Below are 19,986 nucleotides of genomic sequence, written 5' to 3'. Positions count from 1 at the left end.
AGTACCATGGATTGCTTTTGAAATAGGAAAACAAAGTTCTGTTTCAGGAGCTATAAGTCAAAATATGCAAAGCCAGTTCTGCCTTTCAGCCATCCGTGAACAGTGAAGCTTTGGGTGTGTGTTAGGGTGGTGGTTTCCTTTGCACCCTAACTGCCTGCCTGGATACACCCAGTCACTTGGCTCCAGCCCAGAAATCAACAGCTTCTGCTTCTGCACTCCCGTTACTGAGCCACTAATCCTTGATTGCCTAAGCGGTTCCCAAATTGATGCTACAAGGACACCTCAGCTTCTGTACCTGGATGACGGCAAGCACTTCTGGAAGGGCATTCTGGGTGGGGGGCACAGGAGGCAGGAGGCAGAAGAGATGGTGAGCAGGGGCATCAGAAAGCATCTGAAGGTCGTTGGGAGAGTTCTGTGGAGCACAAACAGGGTCAGTGAGAACCCCTCCTCATCCCGTCCTTATTCGAGCGGCTACTCCAGAATCATGACTGCAGAACTGCCTTCCCGGAGCCGAGTGAAGTGCTGACGCCCAGGAAAGCACATGCCAGCATCTCGGCTGGGCAGCCTGACACTCTCCACAAGGGCTTCAGTGCGAGGCGCCTCCTATGTTCGCGGTCACCTCACCATGAGTGCTGAGGCTGCAGAGCAGGGGTGGACAACTGCTTAGTTAGCACTATGCACCTCACAGCTTGGAAGCAAAGGTCCTCTTGATAAGAGGCTGCTATTTTAGGAAAACCTCTCAGGGCTTCTAACACCAACCCTTCAGCTTTCTATTAAAGGCTATTATTCATAAAAATGCTACCTAGACACACACAAAGTGTCCTTTCCAATGTTATCTTTTTAGTTTTTAAGACTTCCAAATATTCTAAATTCTCACTCACTGATCCCTGAAAATAGCCCGGGGGTGTAAGGCTGGTCTCAGGTCACAGAGCACCCCTCAGATTACAACTGCTATGTCATCTCAGCCCATCCATTCAGCCAACTGGCAAGAAATATAAGTACCCCTTTTAAAATGGGCAACACTTACCACCCTCTCCAGCCACCACACAGGGAGCTACATGCAGAAATCCCATGCTCCGTATACAAAGCTGGAGCAAAAGACAAGCCTGAACAATGGGAAATGCAACCCTGAAGTAGAAGCCCTGGCCCCTGCCAACATCAGGACATTCTAGTCCCAGTGGACTGGTCACCTGAGCCACTGGGTAACAAAAGATGCAAGAAGTCAAGTAAAAGGCACTGCCAAGAGCTGCAATTCACTGCTGAAGTCCACATGAGGGCTGGTTTCAGTTACCTTGTAATGAGAAGCCACGTAGAGAGCCATAAGCCGTTGGAGGAAAACCTCGGAGGCCTTATGGTAGCAAAAGAGGGTATCTCTATTAACATAGTAGCTGGATTTGAGGTTAAGCAACCAAAACACATCAAAGAGAGCCCCGAACAAGGCACGCTACTTCCAAGGACAACCTGGATACGTGGGTTCCCTCAGCCTGGGAAGAGGAGGCCCTGGTTCTAAGCAGAAACATAGCAGCGAAGGAAGAGAAGGAAAATCGAGAACATTCCACCTTGTCCTCTTCCCAGAGCAGCAGCCTATGAGGCAAAGGGCCAGAACCTTCAGTTAAACTCTCCCATCATCTCCTTTCCCTTTCACAGGACGAATGGAACCCAGGAGGATACAGCTCACACGCTTCAGGCAAGGGGCAGCCGGAGACAATCCGAGTGATGTTGAGGCAATCCAGGCACAGCAAGTCGTTCAGCCACTTCTCCACGGCATCCCCAGGGGCGTATCGGATCGACTCCTGCAGGGAAACCTCATGCAGGGTTCGCACTGTTCAAAACACACGCAAGACTAAATACGTTTTGTCCAGGAGATCAAGACAAATGTTCTACTTTATCTCTGTCACGTGGTACCCACATAAATATGGCTCAAGAATTTAAACTGAGTGGTTTTAAATTGTTCTAGTGGAAAAAATAAATAAATAAATTGTTCCGGTGGATGTTCAACTTGTCTGGACACCAACCCCCAAAGGTCTCACTACGTCAAGGCAACCAATGCCCCGAGATGGTGACAAACAGGAATCCAGTCACCAGAAGGCCCAGGTCAGCCTCCCGTCTGGTCACTAGTTTGCTGTTCCTCAGAGAAAAGCAACTTCATCTCTTGGGGACTCAGCCTCTCTGCCTGATCATCAGGTCTGCTATTACCCATAATGTCATGAGGGGAAGGATCCAGGAAAAGTGTGACGTGACTTGCTGTGCACCGCAGGCCCATCCAGAGCTCCGGGGGTACCTGATGCCAGCCTGGCCGTCACCGTGGTCTTGTTCTCAGCGGTGGTGCTGACCTGGCTCTGGGCACTCTGTTGGCGGAGCTGCTGAATTAGCTTGAGGGACAGGGACCGGCCAGTGCCCTCGTAGCTAGGAGAAAAAGCAAAGGCAGTTAGGCTCGAGGTGCCGAATCACCTCTCCAGGAGGGGACAGAGAAAGTAGTTCTCTGTCCTCAACCTGATGAAACCCCAGACTCCTGCTTGCTGAGAACAGCCCTTCACCTCTGAACTTCCAGCAGGGCATGTACATGGCCAAAGGAAGCTGGGCTGCAGGGTGGCTCAGCTCGGAGCCATCTAGGCCTGGGCTCAAGTCCTGGCATGTCCGTTTAGTACCTCTGGGCCAGGAACTCAACCTCTCTCAGCCTCCTCCTCAAAAGGGGACTAGTGTACACAGCTCACAGGGCTGTACTACGAACTAAAAAAGAAAGATCAAAAAGACGACGTGAACAAAGCCTGTAGGATAATGGAACTGCAGCAAAGATGAATGGTCGATTAACGAGAAGTTGCATGCTTGAAAGATGAACAGAGAGCATTTCCAGTTTGGAAAAATCAAGATTAAACAAATCCACCATCTAAGTAATTTTTTTCATGACTACTTTCCCTTGAAAGAGGACATAAACTAGAAAATTTTTCTAATTTTCAATTAGAAAAATGAACAGAGGACCTGGATAGATACTTCTCCAAAGAAGATACACTGTGGCCAAAAAGCACATGACAGGATGCCCCACATCAGCCAACTAACAGGGACACACAAATGAAGGTCACACGAGCCACCATTCATGCTCACTAGGACGGCACAGTCAAAAAGGACATACAAATACTAGCAAAGACGTGGAACCCTTACACGCTACTGGTGGGAATGCAAAATGGCACTGTTGCTTTGGAAAACAAGCTGGCAGTTCTTCAGTTAGAAAGTTCCCATTTGACCCACTAGTTTGACTTCTAGGTATACCCTCAAGAGAACAGAAAACGTTCTACACAAAAACCTACACGCGAATGTTCACAGCAGCACTGTACTAGCCAAGAGAGAAATAAACGATCAACAGACGAATGGAAAAACAAGATGTGCATAAACACACACCGGAATGTTACTTGGCCAAGAAAAGGAATGAAGTACTGATATAAGCTACATGGAAGAACCTTGCAAACATTATGGTTAGAATCACAAAAGACGACATATTCAAAGATTCCACTTATATCAAGAGTTCAGACTAGGCGAATCCATACATATAGGAAGTTGATTAGTGATTCCCTAGAACTGAGGAAAAGGAAGGAATGGAGGATGATAATTAAAGGGTATGGAGTTTCTTTCCGGGAAAATGAAAATGTTCTAAATTGTCGTGATGGCTGCACAACTCTATGAATATACTAAAAATCACTGAGTTACACACTTTAAATGAGTAAATTGTATACTGTGTGAATAATATCTCAATAAAGATGTTACCAGAAAAAGTAAAATCCATCTTATTTAACTATTTTCAGTGTAAGTAAAGCAGTCAAATAATAAATCTAAAATATAGAATCATTTCTTCAAAATGTGACTTCCATATAGAAATCAACAATGAAGGCAAGTACACGTTGACCTGGGAAGATTTCACAGTATATTCTTTTTTTTTTTTCTGGCCACACTGTGTAGTTTGTGGGATCTTGGCTCCTTGACCAGGGATCAAACCCAGGCCACCTGCAGAGGAAGTTCAGATTCCTAACCACTGAACCACCAAGGAATTCCCAGTATATTTTTACATGAAAAAGCAAACGCAAAACATTATGGAAACTATGCTTATGTTCTTATTCAAAATGAAAAAGTAAAATAAATGTACACCAAAAAACAAGCTATCTCTAGAGAGTCAGATCACTGGATTTCTTTTTGCTTACCTTCCCTTTCTCACTTTCCCATAGCAAACAACTAAATATTTCAAAATTTTGAAAAAGCTCTTGAGTCTGCTTTCTTATGATAATTACACAGTTACTTTAATACTACATTTTCACATAATTCCAGGGGATAAGACATTGGTGCGTGTGTGTGCTAAGTCACTCCAGTCATGTCCGACTCTTTGTGCCCCTATGGACGGCAGGCTCCACTGTCCATGGGATTCTCCAGGCAAAAATACTAGAGTGGGTTGCCCATGCCCTCCTGCAGGGAATCTTCCCGACCCAGGGATGGAACCTAAGTCTCTTACGTCTCCTGCACTGGCAGGTGGGCTCGTTACCACTAGCGGCACCTGCGAAGCCCAACACACTGGTATCGCCGTCCATGTGCTCCCTAGGAGCTGGTCAGACCTAGACAGCAGACGCTCGTCAACTGGGTGATGAAATTCCTGTCTGGTGTTGCCTGTTCTGGTGGGCTATAGCTCACACCAGAGGGAGCTGTAGTTCACTATGAAAGGGTAAAAGAGAAGGCCGATGAGAGAGTGAAGCGGGCCCAAAGACTCAAACTTTAGGTATCAGCCCTATCCACCCAGGCGCAGGTCACGTTCACTAAATCCCACCCAACTGGCAACATCCTGTAAAGGAGGCAACGGCTCCTGCCCGGTGCTCACCCATTGATGGTGGATGCCATGAAAACAAGGTAGGGGCCCAGAAGACTCTTCACCAGGGGAAGGGGGATGGCAGCAGCTTCATCAATCACAACAAGCTCAGCCTGGCCCAGTTTCACAGCATCTGCAGGATGTATGTACTGCAGGAAGGAAAAATGTACATTGTTAGCTTGGCCGCCGATACCATGGCTGCAGTCGCTGGTGAGTCACCATAAAGGCCCTCTCTTTCCCCTCTCCCCCGTCCTCCGTCTTCTTTCTCTCATTCCTTCCCTGGTAGGACAAAGCAGGGACAGCTTAGAGTCAGATGCCTGGGGCCTAACAGTTCAACCACTGACTGTGCGGCCCTTCTTCTCAGAGCCTCAGATTCCTCTCCAGAAAATGGAGGAAATACTGATGGCTGCTTGAGAAAAAAATTAGGTAAAATTAAGTAAATCTGCACCAATGCTCTGCCTAGGACCTGGCGAGTGACAGGTGATGCCTCTACTTCCTCTCTCTCCCCTTTCTCATACTTCCCCCAGCCTCACTCTGACCTGTGGGCCAGAGGCAAGCTTGGCCCCAGCGATGGCTGAAGCGGAAGACTTCAGGTTCCCAAGCATCTCCGACACGCTGCGCACCGTGTGTCCTGCTGTGACACCGTCTCTATTAAGCCCAAATCTTCCTGCACTGGTGGGGGCACTTCTAAGACTCATGGTCGTCTTACTGCTCGCACACTTGTGTTATTAGCCTGTCACAAACTCGCCACGAACTTGGCTCCCTTACGCCCATCAACAACCTCTTCAGTCCCTTCAGGGGTTCCTGCTTCTTTCAAGTTTGCAAAAGACCACGAAGAGGTATTTTACAGGAAAGGAAACCTGAAGAGCCAATTAACATCAACAACAGTATTCAACCTCACTGGTAATTAGCACAATGCTGAAGACAACAAGGAGATCCTATTTCCTATGCATGCGGGCAAAATTTAATTAGCAGTAAAACACCAATGTTTGTGAGGACATGGGGAAACAAGAACTCAGCAAAGTGCTGGGTTGAAGGTAATCCCGCACAAACACTTGAAAGGAGAATCTGGCAAAATCCGAGAAAGATGGAAAGCTATGCATATTCTAAAACCCAACAATTCCAATTCTAGACACATATAAACTCTAATGTACTCACACAGTGCTTAAAAATGAATCAATCAGATCTCAAGCTTCAATCTGGACAAACCCGAAAACAAGTGTTGAGTGAAAAAAGGCATGCTGAAAAAGTATGCCTATACGGTATGCTACCATTTATGGATACATAATTACGTAGGAAAATATAAACACATGAATTGAAAGGAGATACGCAATCTCAGAGCAGAGTTATCTAAGGGGAGCGAAAAAAGGGAACGGATGGGGAAGGGTACAAGAGAGACTTCTACACTGAGGTTTTAGATCTTTAAAACACAAATATAAATGGCTTTTAAGATATGAAACAAACACAGCAAGCAGCAAAATGCCAGCATTTCTTAGGCTTGAGTGCTGGGCACCTCGGTATTATGTTACATCGGTCTCTGTGCTTTTCTGTAGTCTGAACTATTTCATTACAAATAAGATTTTGTAACTGTTTTGCAAGAAGTTGAGGGATCAAAGAGGCAGAGACCCCTCTCATTTCCAACAGTGGGATACATGTCCTCAATGGGGCCCCATGTCTTGGATTTTTACAGAGAAGAACTAAACAAGCACCTCATAAAAGCAGCAGACCCTGGAGAGGCGGAGCTGACTTTAAACCTAATATTCTTCTATATCTCATTTCCAACAAGAAGAGGCCTCAAAGGGACATAAATGTGGCCTCATAAAATCAGGTCACCTCTTCTGCACTTCAACTCCAGCCTAGAGACAAAATGACTCTGGTAATACGAGAGGGTCTCTGAAGACAGACCCCAGGAACAGCGAGGGCTGAGCCAGGCATTTCAGGGCAAGGCTTCCCTTCTCTGGTCTGTGTATTTCTCTCAAGTTTCAACAGATCTCTGTATTCTCACGGCCTGCAGCCTGCCCCTCACCCCTACCCCAACACTGGCCTTTCCTCCTCGAAGCTGAGAGAACCAGACCAAAGTAGGAAGAAATTACAGAAAGAACAGTCTAGAGACTCAGCAAGAAAAAAAATTACAGTCCTTGAGGAAAAAGGCATGAGCACTTAACATTATTTATAGCCTAGATCTTTGATGAAAGGTGTACCTACTTGACAGACATATACACAAAGGTCAAGGGTGTAACCTGCCACGTTTACCTGGCCCACTTCCCACCCCAGCCCAGCTCCAAAAAATTCTCAATAGACCTACTCCATTAGGCGCCCATAGGGCCCCATCCCTTCTGCAAGCCTGTCATGATTTAACAAAATTGTAGCCTTTGGACAAGTACAGACCATTCAGGCTTACAAAGCACAGGAGATTTATAGAGCTTTCGGGGAAACACTGTTTAAAAAGGAAAGTAGGCCACTGGCTAAACCACAAAGATTCAGAGTACATCTCACAAAGACCTTTTCTTCTTTCAAACGGTAAGGTTATTGTTCTAGCTATAGATGCATGGTTTCAAAACCTGCTGTAACTAAGCAGAATTAGAAATGACGTCAGAGAAAATGATTCCATTTCTCTTAGTTGATTAGCATACTCACTCAGTTTTCAAGGGACAAACTACAACTTTTCGATCTGGCTTACATACATCTGTTAGTTCGTTTGAATGTTTTTCTTTAGAAGAGGCTGAAAATATGGAACAGGTTTACCGTAAAGCAACAACACTGTCTAAAACATACATAATTACACATCACATAAAACAGCTATAAAAGGAGACATCTTAGAACACTTATACACAGCGGCACACTGGCCCCACGTGGCAGGATTCGGAACAAGCCTCACCTGAATGGTCTGCCTGTGCTCCCGGAACACGTTCACTCTAATCACTGCTTTGTTAAATTCAGGATTGAGAGACTGAATGATCTCGTAATCCAGATGCTCCTGACGGGGAAAAAGCCAAACCAATGCCAAACGTCAGAAACAAGCTTTCGAAACGAAAATAAGTTTGCATTCTACAGACTTCACCTGGATTTATACTCAGCATGGAATCAAAATAAGCTCTTATCCTAACTTCCTACCTGATACTGCAGAGCATCAAATCCTTTAAACACAAATTCAAACAGAGTGTGGAGGTTATCCGGGCTCGGGGAAGTAACAAAGATATTGGAGTACCTGTTGAACAAAAGGAGGATTTTTTTGCTTTTAAGTAATTAGGAAATTGAAGAAATGTTAAGAGAATTTAAAAAAAGAAAATATTTTTGTTTGCCCCTGTTACACAGGTGATAACAAGAGACAGTGGTGGGGGATAAAAAAATCAGGACACACATTTTGAGGAGGAAAAGTAAAATAACTGCAGACCTGAGGGTATTTTTGCTCCCAACCTAATGAAAACAAGTTGCCAATTTGAAGGGAGCACACCCCAGCAATTAGCTACCAGCATCCATGAAAGCACACTGCTGAGGGCACAATGCTTTCAAACTGTGGTCCTGGAAAAGACTCCCGAGAGTCCCCTAGACTGTAAGGAGATCCAACCCATCAGTCCTAAAGGAAATCAACCCTGAATACGAATGAGAAGGACTGATGCTGAAGCTCCAATATTTTGGCCACCGGATGCGAAGAGCCGACTCACTGGAAAAGACCCTAATGCTGGGAAAGATTGAAGGCGAAAGGAAAAGAGGATGAGATGGTTAGAGAGAATCACCGACTCAATGGCCATGAATTTGAGCAAACTCCAGGAGACAGGAGAGGACAGAGGAGCCTGGTGTGCTGCAGTGCATGAGGTCGCATACAACTTAGTGAGTCAGACACAACTGAGCGACTAAACAGCAGGAGGGTGCCCTGGGGACCGCTCCCTCAGTGTCAGAGATGGCACCGGCTCCCCAGTCCTGCACCCCTGGCCCAGAGAGGGCCTCACGCTCATCACTAGCTATGCTGACAGGTTTTCAAATCATGCAGCCAAAGTGCTCCGTCGTGAGCAGGCGAAGGCCACAGTGAGCCTCTGAGGGATCCTTGTTCAGTATAAAGGATGCGAAAGGCAGAGGGCCAGGTGGTACCACTAGAGCAGCCAGAGTAACAGAGTCAGAAGCTGAGTTCAGTCCCAGCACAACCAGCACTGACTTGGGGGAACCTTGGGTGAGTCACTGAAACTCCCTGAGCCTGGGTTTATCCATCTATGAAACACTAACGTTACTCTCAGGAGCACCAAGGAAGATCATGTATATAGGACACGGTAAATCCTAGTCCATTATTTGTATCTGCGAAGCTGTAAACACATGCTTTCCTGGCAGCTGCATAAATCTTCTGTCCAGGACAAAAGAATGGCAAGTGATGCCACACTCAAAGGCAGCTCCTCAATGCAAACAAGATTTTCTATTGATCAAATCATTAAAATGACAAACCTGTATTTTTCTCGGTCAGCAAAGCTGGTCATACACAGGCTCATTTCCTGAGAGTTTTAAAGTTCCTTACCACCATTTCTTTGCTCTTGTGTGTTTGTTCAACTCTAAATAGTTGTCACGAAGGCCCTGGTATCTGTATGCCAGGACACATATACGCGTACCTTTGGGATCTGGGGATAACAGCATTGTTCTTTCAAGCTGTTGCTGTTTAATCACTAAGTTGACGCTGGGAAAGACTGAGGGAAAGATTGAGGGCAGGAGGAAAAGGGGGTGGCGACAGACGATGAGATGGTAGGATGGCATCATCGACTCAACGGACATGGGTGTGAGCAAACTCTGGTAGGTTGTGAAGACAGGGAAGCCTGGCGTGCTGCAGTCCATGGGGTTGCAAAGAGTTGGACACGACTTAGCAACTGAACAACAACTGAACAAGTCACTAAGTTGTATCCAACTCTTTTGTAACCCCATGGACTGTAGCCCGCCAGGCTCCTCTGGGATTTCGAAGGCAAGAACACTGGAGTGGTTTGCCATTTCCTTCTCCAGGGGCTCTTCCCAACCCAGGGATTGAACCCGCATCTCCTGCACTGGCAAGTGGATTCTTTACCACTGAGCCCCCAGAGACACCTGCTCTCTCTAGACAGGTGCCCAAGATCTAGAGAAATCACTCAGGAGCTCACTTACACCAGGAACAGCCCCCCGACCCCTCGTCCTGCACACAGATCCCGCAGAGCTCAGGGTGCCTGAAGCCCGGGATCCCCCTTACCCAAAAGCCACCGCCCCAGCAATAGCCAGTCCCAGGGCTGCAGATTTCCCCCTTCCTCGGGCAGCCGTGAGCGCAACAGTACTCCTCAGGGTCTTTTCTGAGATCCCCTCAATGAATTTCAAGACAGCTTTGGCCTGTGGAAAGAGAAACATTGGGTGAGCTGTGAGAAAGGCTGAGGTTCAGCCACTTAAACTGGAATTGCGGGGGAGCAGGGGACAGGGGGCCGCTCTCGCCGACCAGCACCTAGACTCTTACTCCCGTGATCATGTCCTCTCAGTCTCCAGGCTTTTAACACCAACCAGATGCTGATAACCCCGCAGTTCACATCTCCATCCAGACCTCCTCCCCCACCCAGACTCTCCCACACACCCAACTGCCCCCCTACGTCCACCACCCATCTCACACTCAATACCTAACGTCCCCCCAGTCCTCCTCCACCTACCATCTTCCCCAGCTCAGCTAGTGTCCAACTATTCAGGCCAAAAATTGCCTCCATTTTCTCCTCATACCCGACTCATCAACAAATCCTGTCCTTCAAAACATAAAAATCCCACATTCCTCACTATCCTCTTCCTCCACCACTATGGTCGAAGCCACCACTGTGTCCTGCCACCATTTCTACAGATACAGCAGTAGGCATTATCTCTAGGATACATTTCCAGGAGAAGAGCTGCTGAGTTAGAGTATGTGTGCATTAAAATGGGTGTCATGCCCAGTTATGGAACCCCCACCCATGTATGAAAGGCCTTCTTCTCTGCAGCCTTGCTGTCTTGCTGTATAATCCTGCAACTATGCCAACTGTCTCCCTGTTCACACTGTGCACATTGTTTGCTGAACCCGTGGTAGGCAAGGCGTGAGCAGGGAAGCTGGAAGAAAACTCAAGGAGTCATAGGAACTGCAAATGTTTATTCTCTTCTGACTGGCACAGAAGCCGTAGCAGCAGACTCGCTACGCTCTCCTCTCATGGTTGACCCCATGGACACAGCCATAAGACAGCCATAATGCAGACACAACCGAGTGGCAAAGGCTTTTCAGGTGGACCTTATGTATGCTGCTGCTGCTAAGTCGCTTCAGTCGTGTCCGACTCTGTGCGACCCCATAGATGGCAGCCCACCAAGCCTCCCCATCCCTGGGATGGGTTGCCATTTCCTTCTCCAATGCATGAAAATGAAAAGGGAAAGTGAAGTCACTCGGTCATGTCCGACTCTTAGCGACCCCATGGACTGCAGCCTACCAGGCTCCTCTGCCCATGGGATTTCCAGGCAAGAGTAGTGGAGTGGGGTGCCATTGCATTCTCCAAGCTTATGTATGTTTACAGAGCAAAAGTGGCCTGTCGCCAAGCAGATACACCATGATGCACAACCAGCCTGTTGGGATTCAGCCCCAAGTGGGTGGCATCACTGCAGCTGTTTTCCATCATGAGGGAAGATCCCAGGGCTGACAGGCCCGTGCTGCTTGTCTGCTCAGGCTGGATCAGAACTCTGAACACACCTGACAGCTTGCAGGTCTCTGGGCCATGTCTATTCAGCTCCCATCGCCATCCAGGAACCACCAGAAAAGCCAAGTTATATAACTGTATATTTACAAAACGTGGGGCGAGAGTGAGAGGCTGTGGGGCAAGAGGGTCTGATGACCACCATCTTGGCTAATCTGCTCTCTCCCCACACTTGCCAACACTGGGTACTGCTAAACTTTTAAGTCTTGACCAACCTGAAATGGGAACGTAGGATCATTGTTTCAATTTGTGTTACTTCAGTTATGACAGAAAGCAGGCACTTTTTCAAATCGATATAATTACTGGCTATCTATTTTGTTTGTAAATTACTCTGCTTTTTTTCATTTATTTTAGAATATTATTTTAGAGTACATTTTTTGTCCAAATTTCATACCCTTTTATTATGTTCATGGATTTTTCCATGTACATTTTATCAGAGTGCTTCACTTCTCTATTCTAGAGCAACAAGCAAAGGATATGATACAGGGTTCAGCAAAGGCCAGGTTAGGGTGAGTAGGACCTGGATCCCCTCTGAGTGTTTCCAGCTGGAGAGACTTGAGCTTCCTCAAGCCCCACCCCTTCCTCCTGCCTGCGCCTAAGTGTCACTGCCCAGTCGTGAATGTAGAAGGTGCCCATGGGGAGACATGAAGAGTAGCACAGAGGGCAGGGGCGCCAGGAGAAGGGAGGGGCACTGCCAGTCGTGGTCACTTCTGCCCTCTCCCCATCCTCTCTCTCACTCCCCCTCTCTGATGATAAAGAAGGTACCAGGAAGTAGCTCAAAAGCAACCTGGAGCCTGCAGCCTGGGCCACAGAGAGTGCTGCATAGCTGGTGATTCTATTTCCAGAAAGAAAAGGGAAACCAGCCTGTTGGGATTCAGCCCCAAGTGGGCGGCGTCACTGCAGCTGTTTTCCATCACGAGGGAAGATCCCAGGGCTGACAGGCCCGTGCTGCTTGTCTGCTCAAGTTGGATCAGAACTCTGAACGCACCTGACAGCTTGCAGGTCTCTGGACCATGTCTATTCAGCTCCCACCGCCATCCAGGAACCACCAGAGAAGCCAAGTTTACCAGCCCTGGTCACTTGCGGGAGCACAGAAATGCATCCTGGAAGCTCCCTCCCAGCCTGCTGTCTGTACCTACAGACCAGGTGGACCGGGTACCCTCATCACAGGGCCCTCCTCAGCACTCACACTGGAGCGGGGCTGAGTACTAGGTGCCTCCAGCCCTCCTCAGTTAAGAACAAGGCATAAGCAAAAACCTATGTCATCAACACTCAGTGAGAATGAAAGAATGCAGGTCCATCAGCCTGTGCTGGAGGGGTTCCTCTTTAAACACAACCCGTCTCCTCCCGACCCCAGCTCCTTGAACAAACAACAAACAACAGCTACAAACAACAAACCAGGGGGAAGGGGCAGATAAGCCCAGACTTCTGTGCTATGCTGGTGCTGCGTGCCCACGTGTGAGTAACAGAAAAGGCCCTGCCCCACAGAGCAGCCAAGCCTCATCCTAACTTGGCTTCTGTTCTCTGCTCGCTGTCTTTTCCCTCTGTGTGCTTCAGACAGGGATGGGGGTGTTCCGAACACATGTCACCTGGTCGAGGGTCTTGCAGCAGTCCACCAACACGCCCACAGGCTGGGTGTCCTGCAAGCTCTCCTTCAGCTCCTTCAGCTCCAGATCAGAGGGACCGAGACTCTCATCCTGCCAGAGAGGAGGAGGAGAAGGTTCACCGCTGCCGTCGGAGGGTCCGCCAGGAAACACAGCCTCCCCCAGATTCCCGGGCCCTGGCAGCTCACCGGCGTCTGGGGAGGCAGGGCCTCAATGCTGGCGGCGTGGGAGGAGATGGGCAGGATGTTGAGCTGGTCATCGATGACAAGACACTTCTTACATGAGGCCAGAGAAAGAATAAACCTGAGGAACAAAACCACCGTTGTGAGGTGCTGGGAGCAATGTCAACACGACAAGGAAGGGCTTTTCTTTAGGAAAATTATCCAGCCCACGTCTCTACACCATCGTCTGTAGAACAGGGCTGGATGATTCCTGCCTCCTTTACAAGGCACCTGAACATGCTATGCAGAGGAGACCAGTTACAGGGAGCTCTCTCGAGAGACTGATTATGAGTGCTCTTTCTGTGCAGAGCCCCTCAGCTCCGGGTCCCCTGGCCCTTCCCACATCCTCCAGGTTCACCCTTTAGTACTGTCTCCTTGAGCTGGGAACCCCAAAGCCACCCCACATATTCTCACCAACCACAGAGGCAAACACACACACACAAATGGACACCCTTCTGCCACAGTGAGGGAAAAACAAAGAAAAGGGTGGAGAGGACAGCTCCCTTTAGCTGTAGTGCACAAACATTTTTGCGTGTAGAAAAACATGTTTGGCTGTAAAATCCACAGCTGCAAGAAAAGGGCCTCCTGCTCTACTTTCAAGGGCTTCACTCCCATCCGGCAGCACCGGGTGACTTCCAGACCCGCACCTTCCACTGAGCAGCTTCAGAGGGGTTGAAACGAGGCCCCACAATTCCCCCAGGCCAATTCCTAAACTGCAGTAGTACTGACACTGTGGGCCAGACCACTTTTCTTAGGGGGTGGTGGTGGTGCTTTTTGGCCCCCTTTCAGCTTTTTAGCAGCATCACTGGCCTGTACCTTCCAACGCCCCCCACCCCGCCCCGCCCAGCCAGGTCCCACTATCCAAGTGTCCCCAGATACTGCCAAGTCTCCCAAGGGCAAGACCGCTCAGGTTGAGAACCACTGCTCTAGACCATGGCTTATCCCTTCTTAAAGCTGTCGAAAGTTGCTGACTGGTGTTCCCTAAACGGGGCTCTGGGTCAAATAAACTGGGGTCCCTCGTGCTGGGAGACTTTTCAGAGGCTACAACAGGCTCACATGATTCTTCAGAAAGGAAAAACTGTATCAGCCATTTCCTAGACATAGTGGGCTAGAAAACCCTTTTGTCATAAGATCCCTCTTAAACACCAGTGTTCTGTGAAACACATCTGGAGAAACAGGATCCAGATTTTTGTGAAACACATCTGGAGAAACAGGATCCAGACAGATTACCCCTCTGACAGCTGCACAGGCGAAAAGCCAGAGTGGACAGCGACTTGGTGAGGGCCAGAAGCAAGACAGAATCCAGGCCCCAGCCTTCCACTCACTCTACCGCTTCCAGTGAGCTGCACGACTACCGCTGTGATTGGGGACCTCACCGTCTGGGGCTCCTGTACCACCCTCCCTCACATACAGCATGGCTTTCAGCCGCATCCAAGACAAAAACGCGCCCACCCCCCAACCCCCATGTCTCCCACAGGTGAGGAAGTGGAAAATGTGTTCAGACCAACCTCTCATTAAATCTTCCCACCACATCCTGATGGGCCTCTGTCCTGTATCTCGAATGCACGTCCTAAGAGAGACAACGCCCATTAGTAGAGGCTAATGGCACTGAGGCTCAGCGTCCAGATGTGAAGAAGTTTCAGCAAGCAACCCTGGGATAAAAGAGGCACCAGCGATGCTGCTACAATCAAAATCCATTCCCACCTAACCTGCTGTGCTAACCTAGCTGAATGCGATTTGCTGGAGCTGGAATCAGACACTAAATGCAGTGTTTCTCATCACAACAAACATCCCCTCACTTCATCTTTAGCTTTTCCCACATTTTATCTAGCATCTCAAAATATATTCATTTGCTCAACAAAATGCACATGCCAACACCAGACATGACGGGTACACACTGGAGTTTGGTAAAGCATGACCCCTACTCTCATGAAGCTTATCATCAAATGGTTGGATGGAGACAAGTCAATAGAAATTTTGGCAAATGCTACGAATGAGAAACAGAGCATAGTGACAGCTAATGGGGTGGGGTGGGAAGGGGGACTCCTCACACAGGGTAGTGAGGGAAGGCCCTCTGAGGTGGTAAGCAGGCGGCCAAGTAAGAGCAGGGGGAGAATAAAGAGACACCTTTGTTCACAGATATTTTAAGGAGGGCTTACTAAAGGCCAGGTACTCTTCCAGGGTCGAGGAATATACCAGGGAGGAAAACTGAGTCCCTGCTCCCATGAAGTCTGGAGACTAGCACAGGAAGCCAGATGATAAGCAAGTACTGTCTGACTTTAGAGGTCTGTAACATGCTTTGAAGAAAAATAAAACAGGCTGAGGAGTGATGGGAGAAACACATATTCTACAGGGGGTGAGAGAGAGGGCCATGCTAAGGAGGTGGAATCTCGGCAGGGACTGCACTGCAGTGAGGAAGTGAGCCAGCAGACATTCCCGTGAGAAAAGCCAGTGGGAAGGGCCTCGGGTAAGAGTGTGATGAGGGGAGAGGACATCTGAGGACCTCTGAGGAGGCCAGAGGGGCTGGGGTGAGGAGAAGTGGTGGTGGGAAAAGGTGACAAGAAGCGGGCTCTAGATCTGAGGAAAGCCCATTTCACCAGATGAAGGCAGCTCATGAAACCCCGAGGCAAATCCTAACAGTTCCCGAGCAGCTGGCCATGGACATGATTCAAAACCTGCCGCGCAGAACACGACACCCACGTGGCAGAGCCGATGAGTCAGAGACCAGCTGTGCATCCAGGGGGACACTTTCCTCACTTACAGCCAGGTCCAAAGCTTGGGCAGAAAATACTCCCCCCACCCCACCACTTGGAGTCGAAGTTTCTGCCAACCTGGGGGTGGAATGGCAGTGTTCCTTCATCACCTACCAGGGAGAGGGCAGGGGAGGACGTCAGGACACGGTCCCCTTTCCGCAGTACACAAGTGCAGGCCCTGGCGTGGCTCTCTGTGGAATACTACTTCAGAAATTTAACTACACAACAGCCGCATCCTATCTGCATCTCGCTGGTGTAATATTTGCAAATGCCTGAGAGCAAAGGCACAATTCACATTCCCCAGCAGACCCAGGGCCAGTGAGACATCTCTGCAGTCACTTTTTCCTTAGTTGCAGTTAAAGAGCTCCCAGCCCAGAGATGATGCTGACTGTCCACTAGAGTTGCTCAGTAAGAATTCTTAAAAGAAAGTAGAAAAACACAGATTAACTTGAACCCCCATAATCAAGTTTAAAAAAGCAGGGACTTACCATGGTCATTGTGTACAACTGCTTGAGTGAGTTCATGGTCCGCAAGAGGACAACCACCAACCCACCGCCTTCCACTGTTTCTACAGTCCTGGCCAGCAAATTTGGAGTCAAAGCTTCAAAATCCTGGAAGGAGGAGACCTTAGAACTAGCTGATGATGCAAAGAGCACGGCGGGGAAGCTTAACCAGGAGGCAAAGAAGGCTTTAGAGTACAAACTCAAGATAATACCCCCTACCAACTCACCAGGACCCCCATACACACACACAGTGCTTATTTAGGACTTATTTAGAACAAGTGTATCTGGTTTTATATGTCAAAGTGTTTCCCATCATCCCTGATAAAATCTTATTTGGAAAGAAGTTCTCCAATCTTCATTAATTCTCACATGAATTTCAGAAATAGCTCACATTCATTTTCTGCTATGTTCATAGGTGGAAACTGACAAAACTCTACTGTACCACACGGGGGAGCCACTGCCTAAAGGAGCCATCATCATTGCATCTGGTAACTGGTGAGCAGAAGCAACTCCCTAGCAGTCAGTGATGGGGTGAGAACAGGCAAAACGCTCTCCTCAGCCTCCAAGGTGGGATGTAACCCAGCAATGCATGGACAACCCACTGGACTGCAGAAAGAAAAAACCAGAACTTCTATTCAGAATTTCCCATCTCATTTCTTAATTTATGTTTTATAAGGTATGTTTTATAATACATGTAATTATAGCAGTGCATGCATATAATAAATACATGATGAAACAGTGGGAACCTGAGCTTAAATGTGGAGATTTGTGCTTGAATGTTTTCTTTCGGGGGCAGGAGAGGGGGCAATGGATGAAATCACAGGTGTCAAAAAATCAAAGAATAAAACAAAGACCACCAGAGCTCAAAACAAAAATGTGAAACAATATGAACTTGCCAGGCAAGAGAAAATATATGCCAGTGAAGAAACTCACCCGAGTTTTCTGCGGGGGGGTTGGGGGTGGGGGGGTGGAGTGAGGGGAGTTTAAGAATTAGACGGTTGATTGTGGGGGCTGGTTGTTCAGTCAAGCACTTTGGATAGGATATAAGAGTGCTCAGGTCTGTACCCAGTGAATTAAAACAAGTCTGACTCCTGTCTGGTCTTCAGTTAGTTCTAAGAAGACAATAAGTTCTAATAAAAGCCTTCAGTTGGTTCTAACAAGGTCTGGGGTTCTAGGGTCATGCAAAGTTCTGTGCTCTATCAAGCTGGTTAGACCCAGGTGTGACGGAGTGTCACGACCAGTCTGGGTATCTCTGGACAAGTGCTGCTTTAGACAGAAATGCTCTTTTTATGGTGGTGAGTTACTAAGTTCCTTGGGAAAATGATAAATTCTGGGGGAAGGAGAATACACAGGCATCTTCTCTCCTCTCTGTCCATCTGTTCTCGTGGGTCACCAGGCGGCCCGAGCACCCCTCAGTGCTCTGCCCCCGGTTGCGGGTTGGGGCAAGTCACCCACCTGGAGAACACACATGCCAAACGTGTTGCCCAGGATCTTGTGGGTCTCGCTGTAGTAGCAGTAGCGAATGTTGGTGGCAGCTACGAAGAGCTCAAAGGGGTCATCTTGCTTTATGTTCAGCGTCCCGTTCTTTATTTTTTTCTGCAGCTGTCGCATTCTTTTCTTCCGATGACTGTAATCACCCCACCCCACCCCCAACCCCATGAGAGTCAGTTAACTGGAGAGGCTAGAGTTGGGAGAAGGGAATAGACCCAACAATCCCCCACTTAAGACTTTCAGAGCTAGAAGGGAACTTGGAAATTGTAGGGCTAATTCCCTTGCTTTAAAGCTAAAAAAAATAAAACAAAACTGGAGAGGCATTAGAAGAGAAGGGCTTCAGAGGAGGATAGTATAAGTCTGTTTGTGAACCCTGCCATTTTGATACTTCACTTAACAAGAAGGGTAATGGGAGTCCCTAAACCCCACATTTAGCCAGAGCTTGAACCTAAACCCTGGTGGACTCATTATCTCAGTCTCAAGCCAATGCTTCAATTTCATGGCACTCCTTCCCAGAGAACCGGAGAGGCATCATGATGGTGGGTTACTTTATTCGTTTTTCCTAAATGAATTCATCCACTTCCTTCCCAGGTGGTTGGATCAAGTCCTCAAGGGCAGTTCTAATCTAAGACAACACCGACAGAGGATACATGAGTTAGAGTGGAATCTGGACATCTCCTAGACATCCCTGAACTTCTCTCTCATCCTAAACATCTCTGAATACCCAAGTGTCAGTTAACTTCTTTAAGACTTTTTCTGCTGTGGACCGTTTTTAAAGTCTTTACTGAATCGGTTACAATACCGCTTCTGCTTTACATTTTGTTTTTTTTGGCCTCCAGGCACATGGGATCCTAGCTGCTGGACCACGGGCTGTGAACCCCCAGCCCTTGCACTAGAAGACAAAGTCTTAACCACTGGACCGCCAGGGAAGTCCCAACTCTTTCTTTCAGAGAAAACAGAGAACAAGAAAACTCCAGAACCAAGGGGTACAGCAGACAAAAATTTTATCACAGCTTTCTAACTGAAGAGGAAGGCCAAGGCCTTCCCCCTGGGCCTCCAGTTCCTCAGCCTGTGACTTAGCATCAGCTTTAACCTGATGCTCTGCCACATCTAGACAGGGCTGGGAGAGCTACAAGAGGCACAGGAGGGATTTTTTTTAAAAGTGAGATCAGGTGGGTTAAGTTCAAAGGCAAATCTGCCCAGAATACCCTGAATTGCCATTCTGACATTTACCAAGTGTACAGCAATGAGAATCAGAGCACCAGAAACTTAAAATTCTGCTGAGAGGCAACAGGCCTTATTCTCAATCTGTATTAAAAATGGTTACCTGCCCAATTATGAAAGAATATACCAATTATGGCTTAAAAATACATACTGCATATACAGCTAAATGCTAACAATGCCTAAGTATTGAAAATATGGTGCTTTTTATTTTCACCTTTAAGATTTTTCTGTATTTTTCATATTCTTACAATAAAGCTTTTGTAATGTTTTTAAAGCAAAACTATCTAATTCAAAATCTAGTTTCCTTTAAGCAGAATCAAGTCTCTTAAAGACCAAAGGATAAGAACTAATCAAATATAGCCTTTGGTACTTAAGTAAAATTAAAATGTTAGAGCCTGTTAACAATACACTCAACAAATAGTAACTGAGCACCTAGTAAAACATGGCAGATCCTTTGAAAATATGAAAATATAAAGATAAGCAGGAGAGGCCTCCTCGCTAAATGAACTTACTTACCAGTGGGCAAGTGATCACATCTTGAGGGAGAGAGAAGGTAAGGTGCCAAGCACTGTACAAAGAGACAAGGGCTAAAGAGGGCAGCAGGGCCGCGCTAAGTCTGAGGGCCTTAGGAAAAGCTTCCTGCAGGACACAGGCC

General features: G+C 47.7%; 1 protein-coding gene across 3 annotated transcripts in view; it reads right to left on the bottom strand.

Moving 5' to 3' along the window:
* The window catches only part of NAT10 (N-acetyltransferase 10), a 38,991-nt gene that overhangs the window by 14,177 nt on the left and 4,828 nt on the right, over positions 1 to 19,986 (bottom strand). For all 3 annotated transcript variants that reach the window (XM_070804023.1, XM_070804022.1, XM_019975482.2), the window contains 13 exons: positions 18,072 to 18,243; positions 16,602 to 16,724; positions 14,869 to 14,930; positions 13,328 to 13,442; positions 13,125 to 13,232; positions 10,041 to 10,174; positions 7,958 to 8,051; positions 7,722 to 7,820; positions 4,856 to 4,992; positions 2,282 to 2,406; positions 1,672 to 1,822; positions 1,292 to 1,388; positions 296 to 412 (listed from right to left, as the gene is read on the bottom strand). In XM_070804023.1, coding sequence (XP_070660124.1) covers positions 296 to 412; positions 1,292 to 1,388; positions 1,672 to 1,822; positions 2,282 to 2,406; positions 4,856 to 4,992; positions 7,722 to 7,820; positions 7,958 to 8,051; positions 10,041 to 10,174; positions 13,125 to 13,232; positions 13,328 to 13,442; positions 14,869 to 14,930; positions 16,602 to 16,724; positions 18,072 to 18,243 — 1,534 coding nt within the window. The remainder of the gene's footprint in view (positions 1 to 295; positions 413 to 1,291; positions 1,389 to 1,671; positions 1,823 to 2,281; positions 2,407 to 4,855; positions 4,993 to 7,721; positions 7,821 to 7,957; positions 8,052 to 10,040; positions 10,175 to 13,124; positions 13,233 to 13,327; positions 13,443 to 14,868; positions 14,931 to 16,601; positions 16,725 to 18,071; positions 18,244 to 19,986) is intronic.

This window comes from Bos indicus, chromosome 15 (genome assembly GCF_029378745.1).
Source record: "Bos indicus isolate NIAB-ARS_2022 breed Sahiwal x Tharparkar chromosome 15, NIAB-ARS_B.indTharparkar_mat_pri_1.0, whole genome shotgun sequence".
NCBI lineage: Eukaryota > Metazoa > Chordata > Mammalia > Artiodactyla > Bovidae > Bos > Bos indicus.
This window is presented reverse-complemented; position numbering and strand designations above follow the sequence as displayed.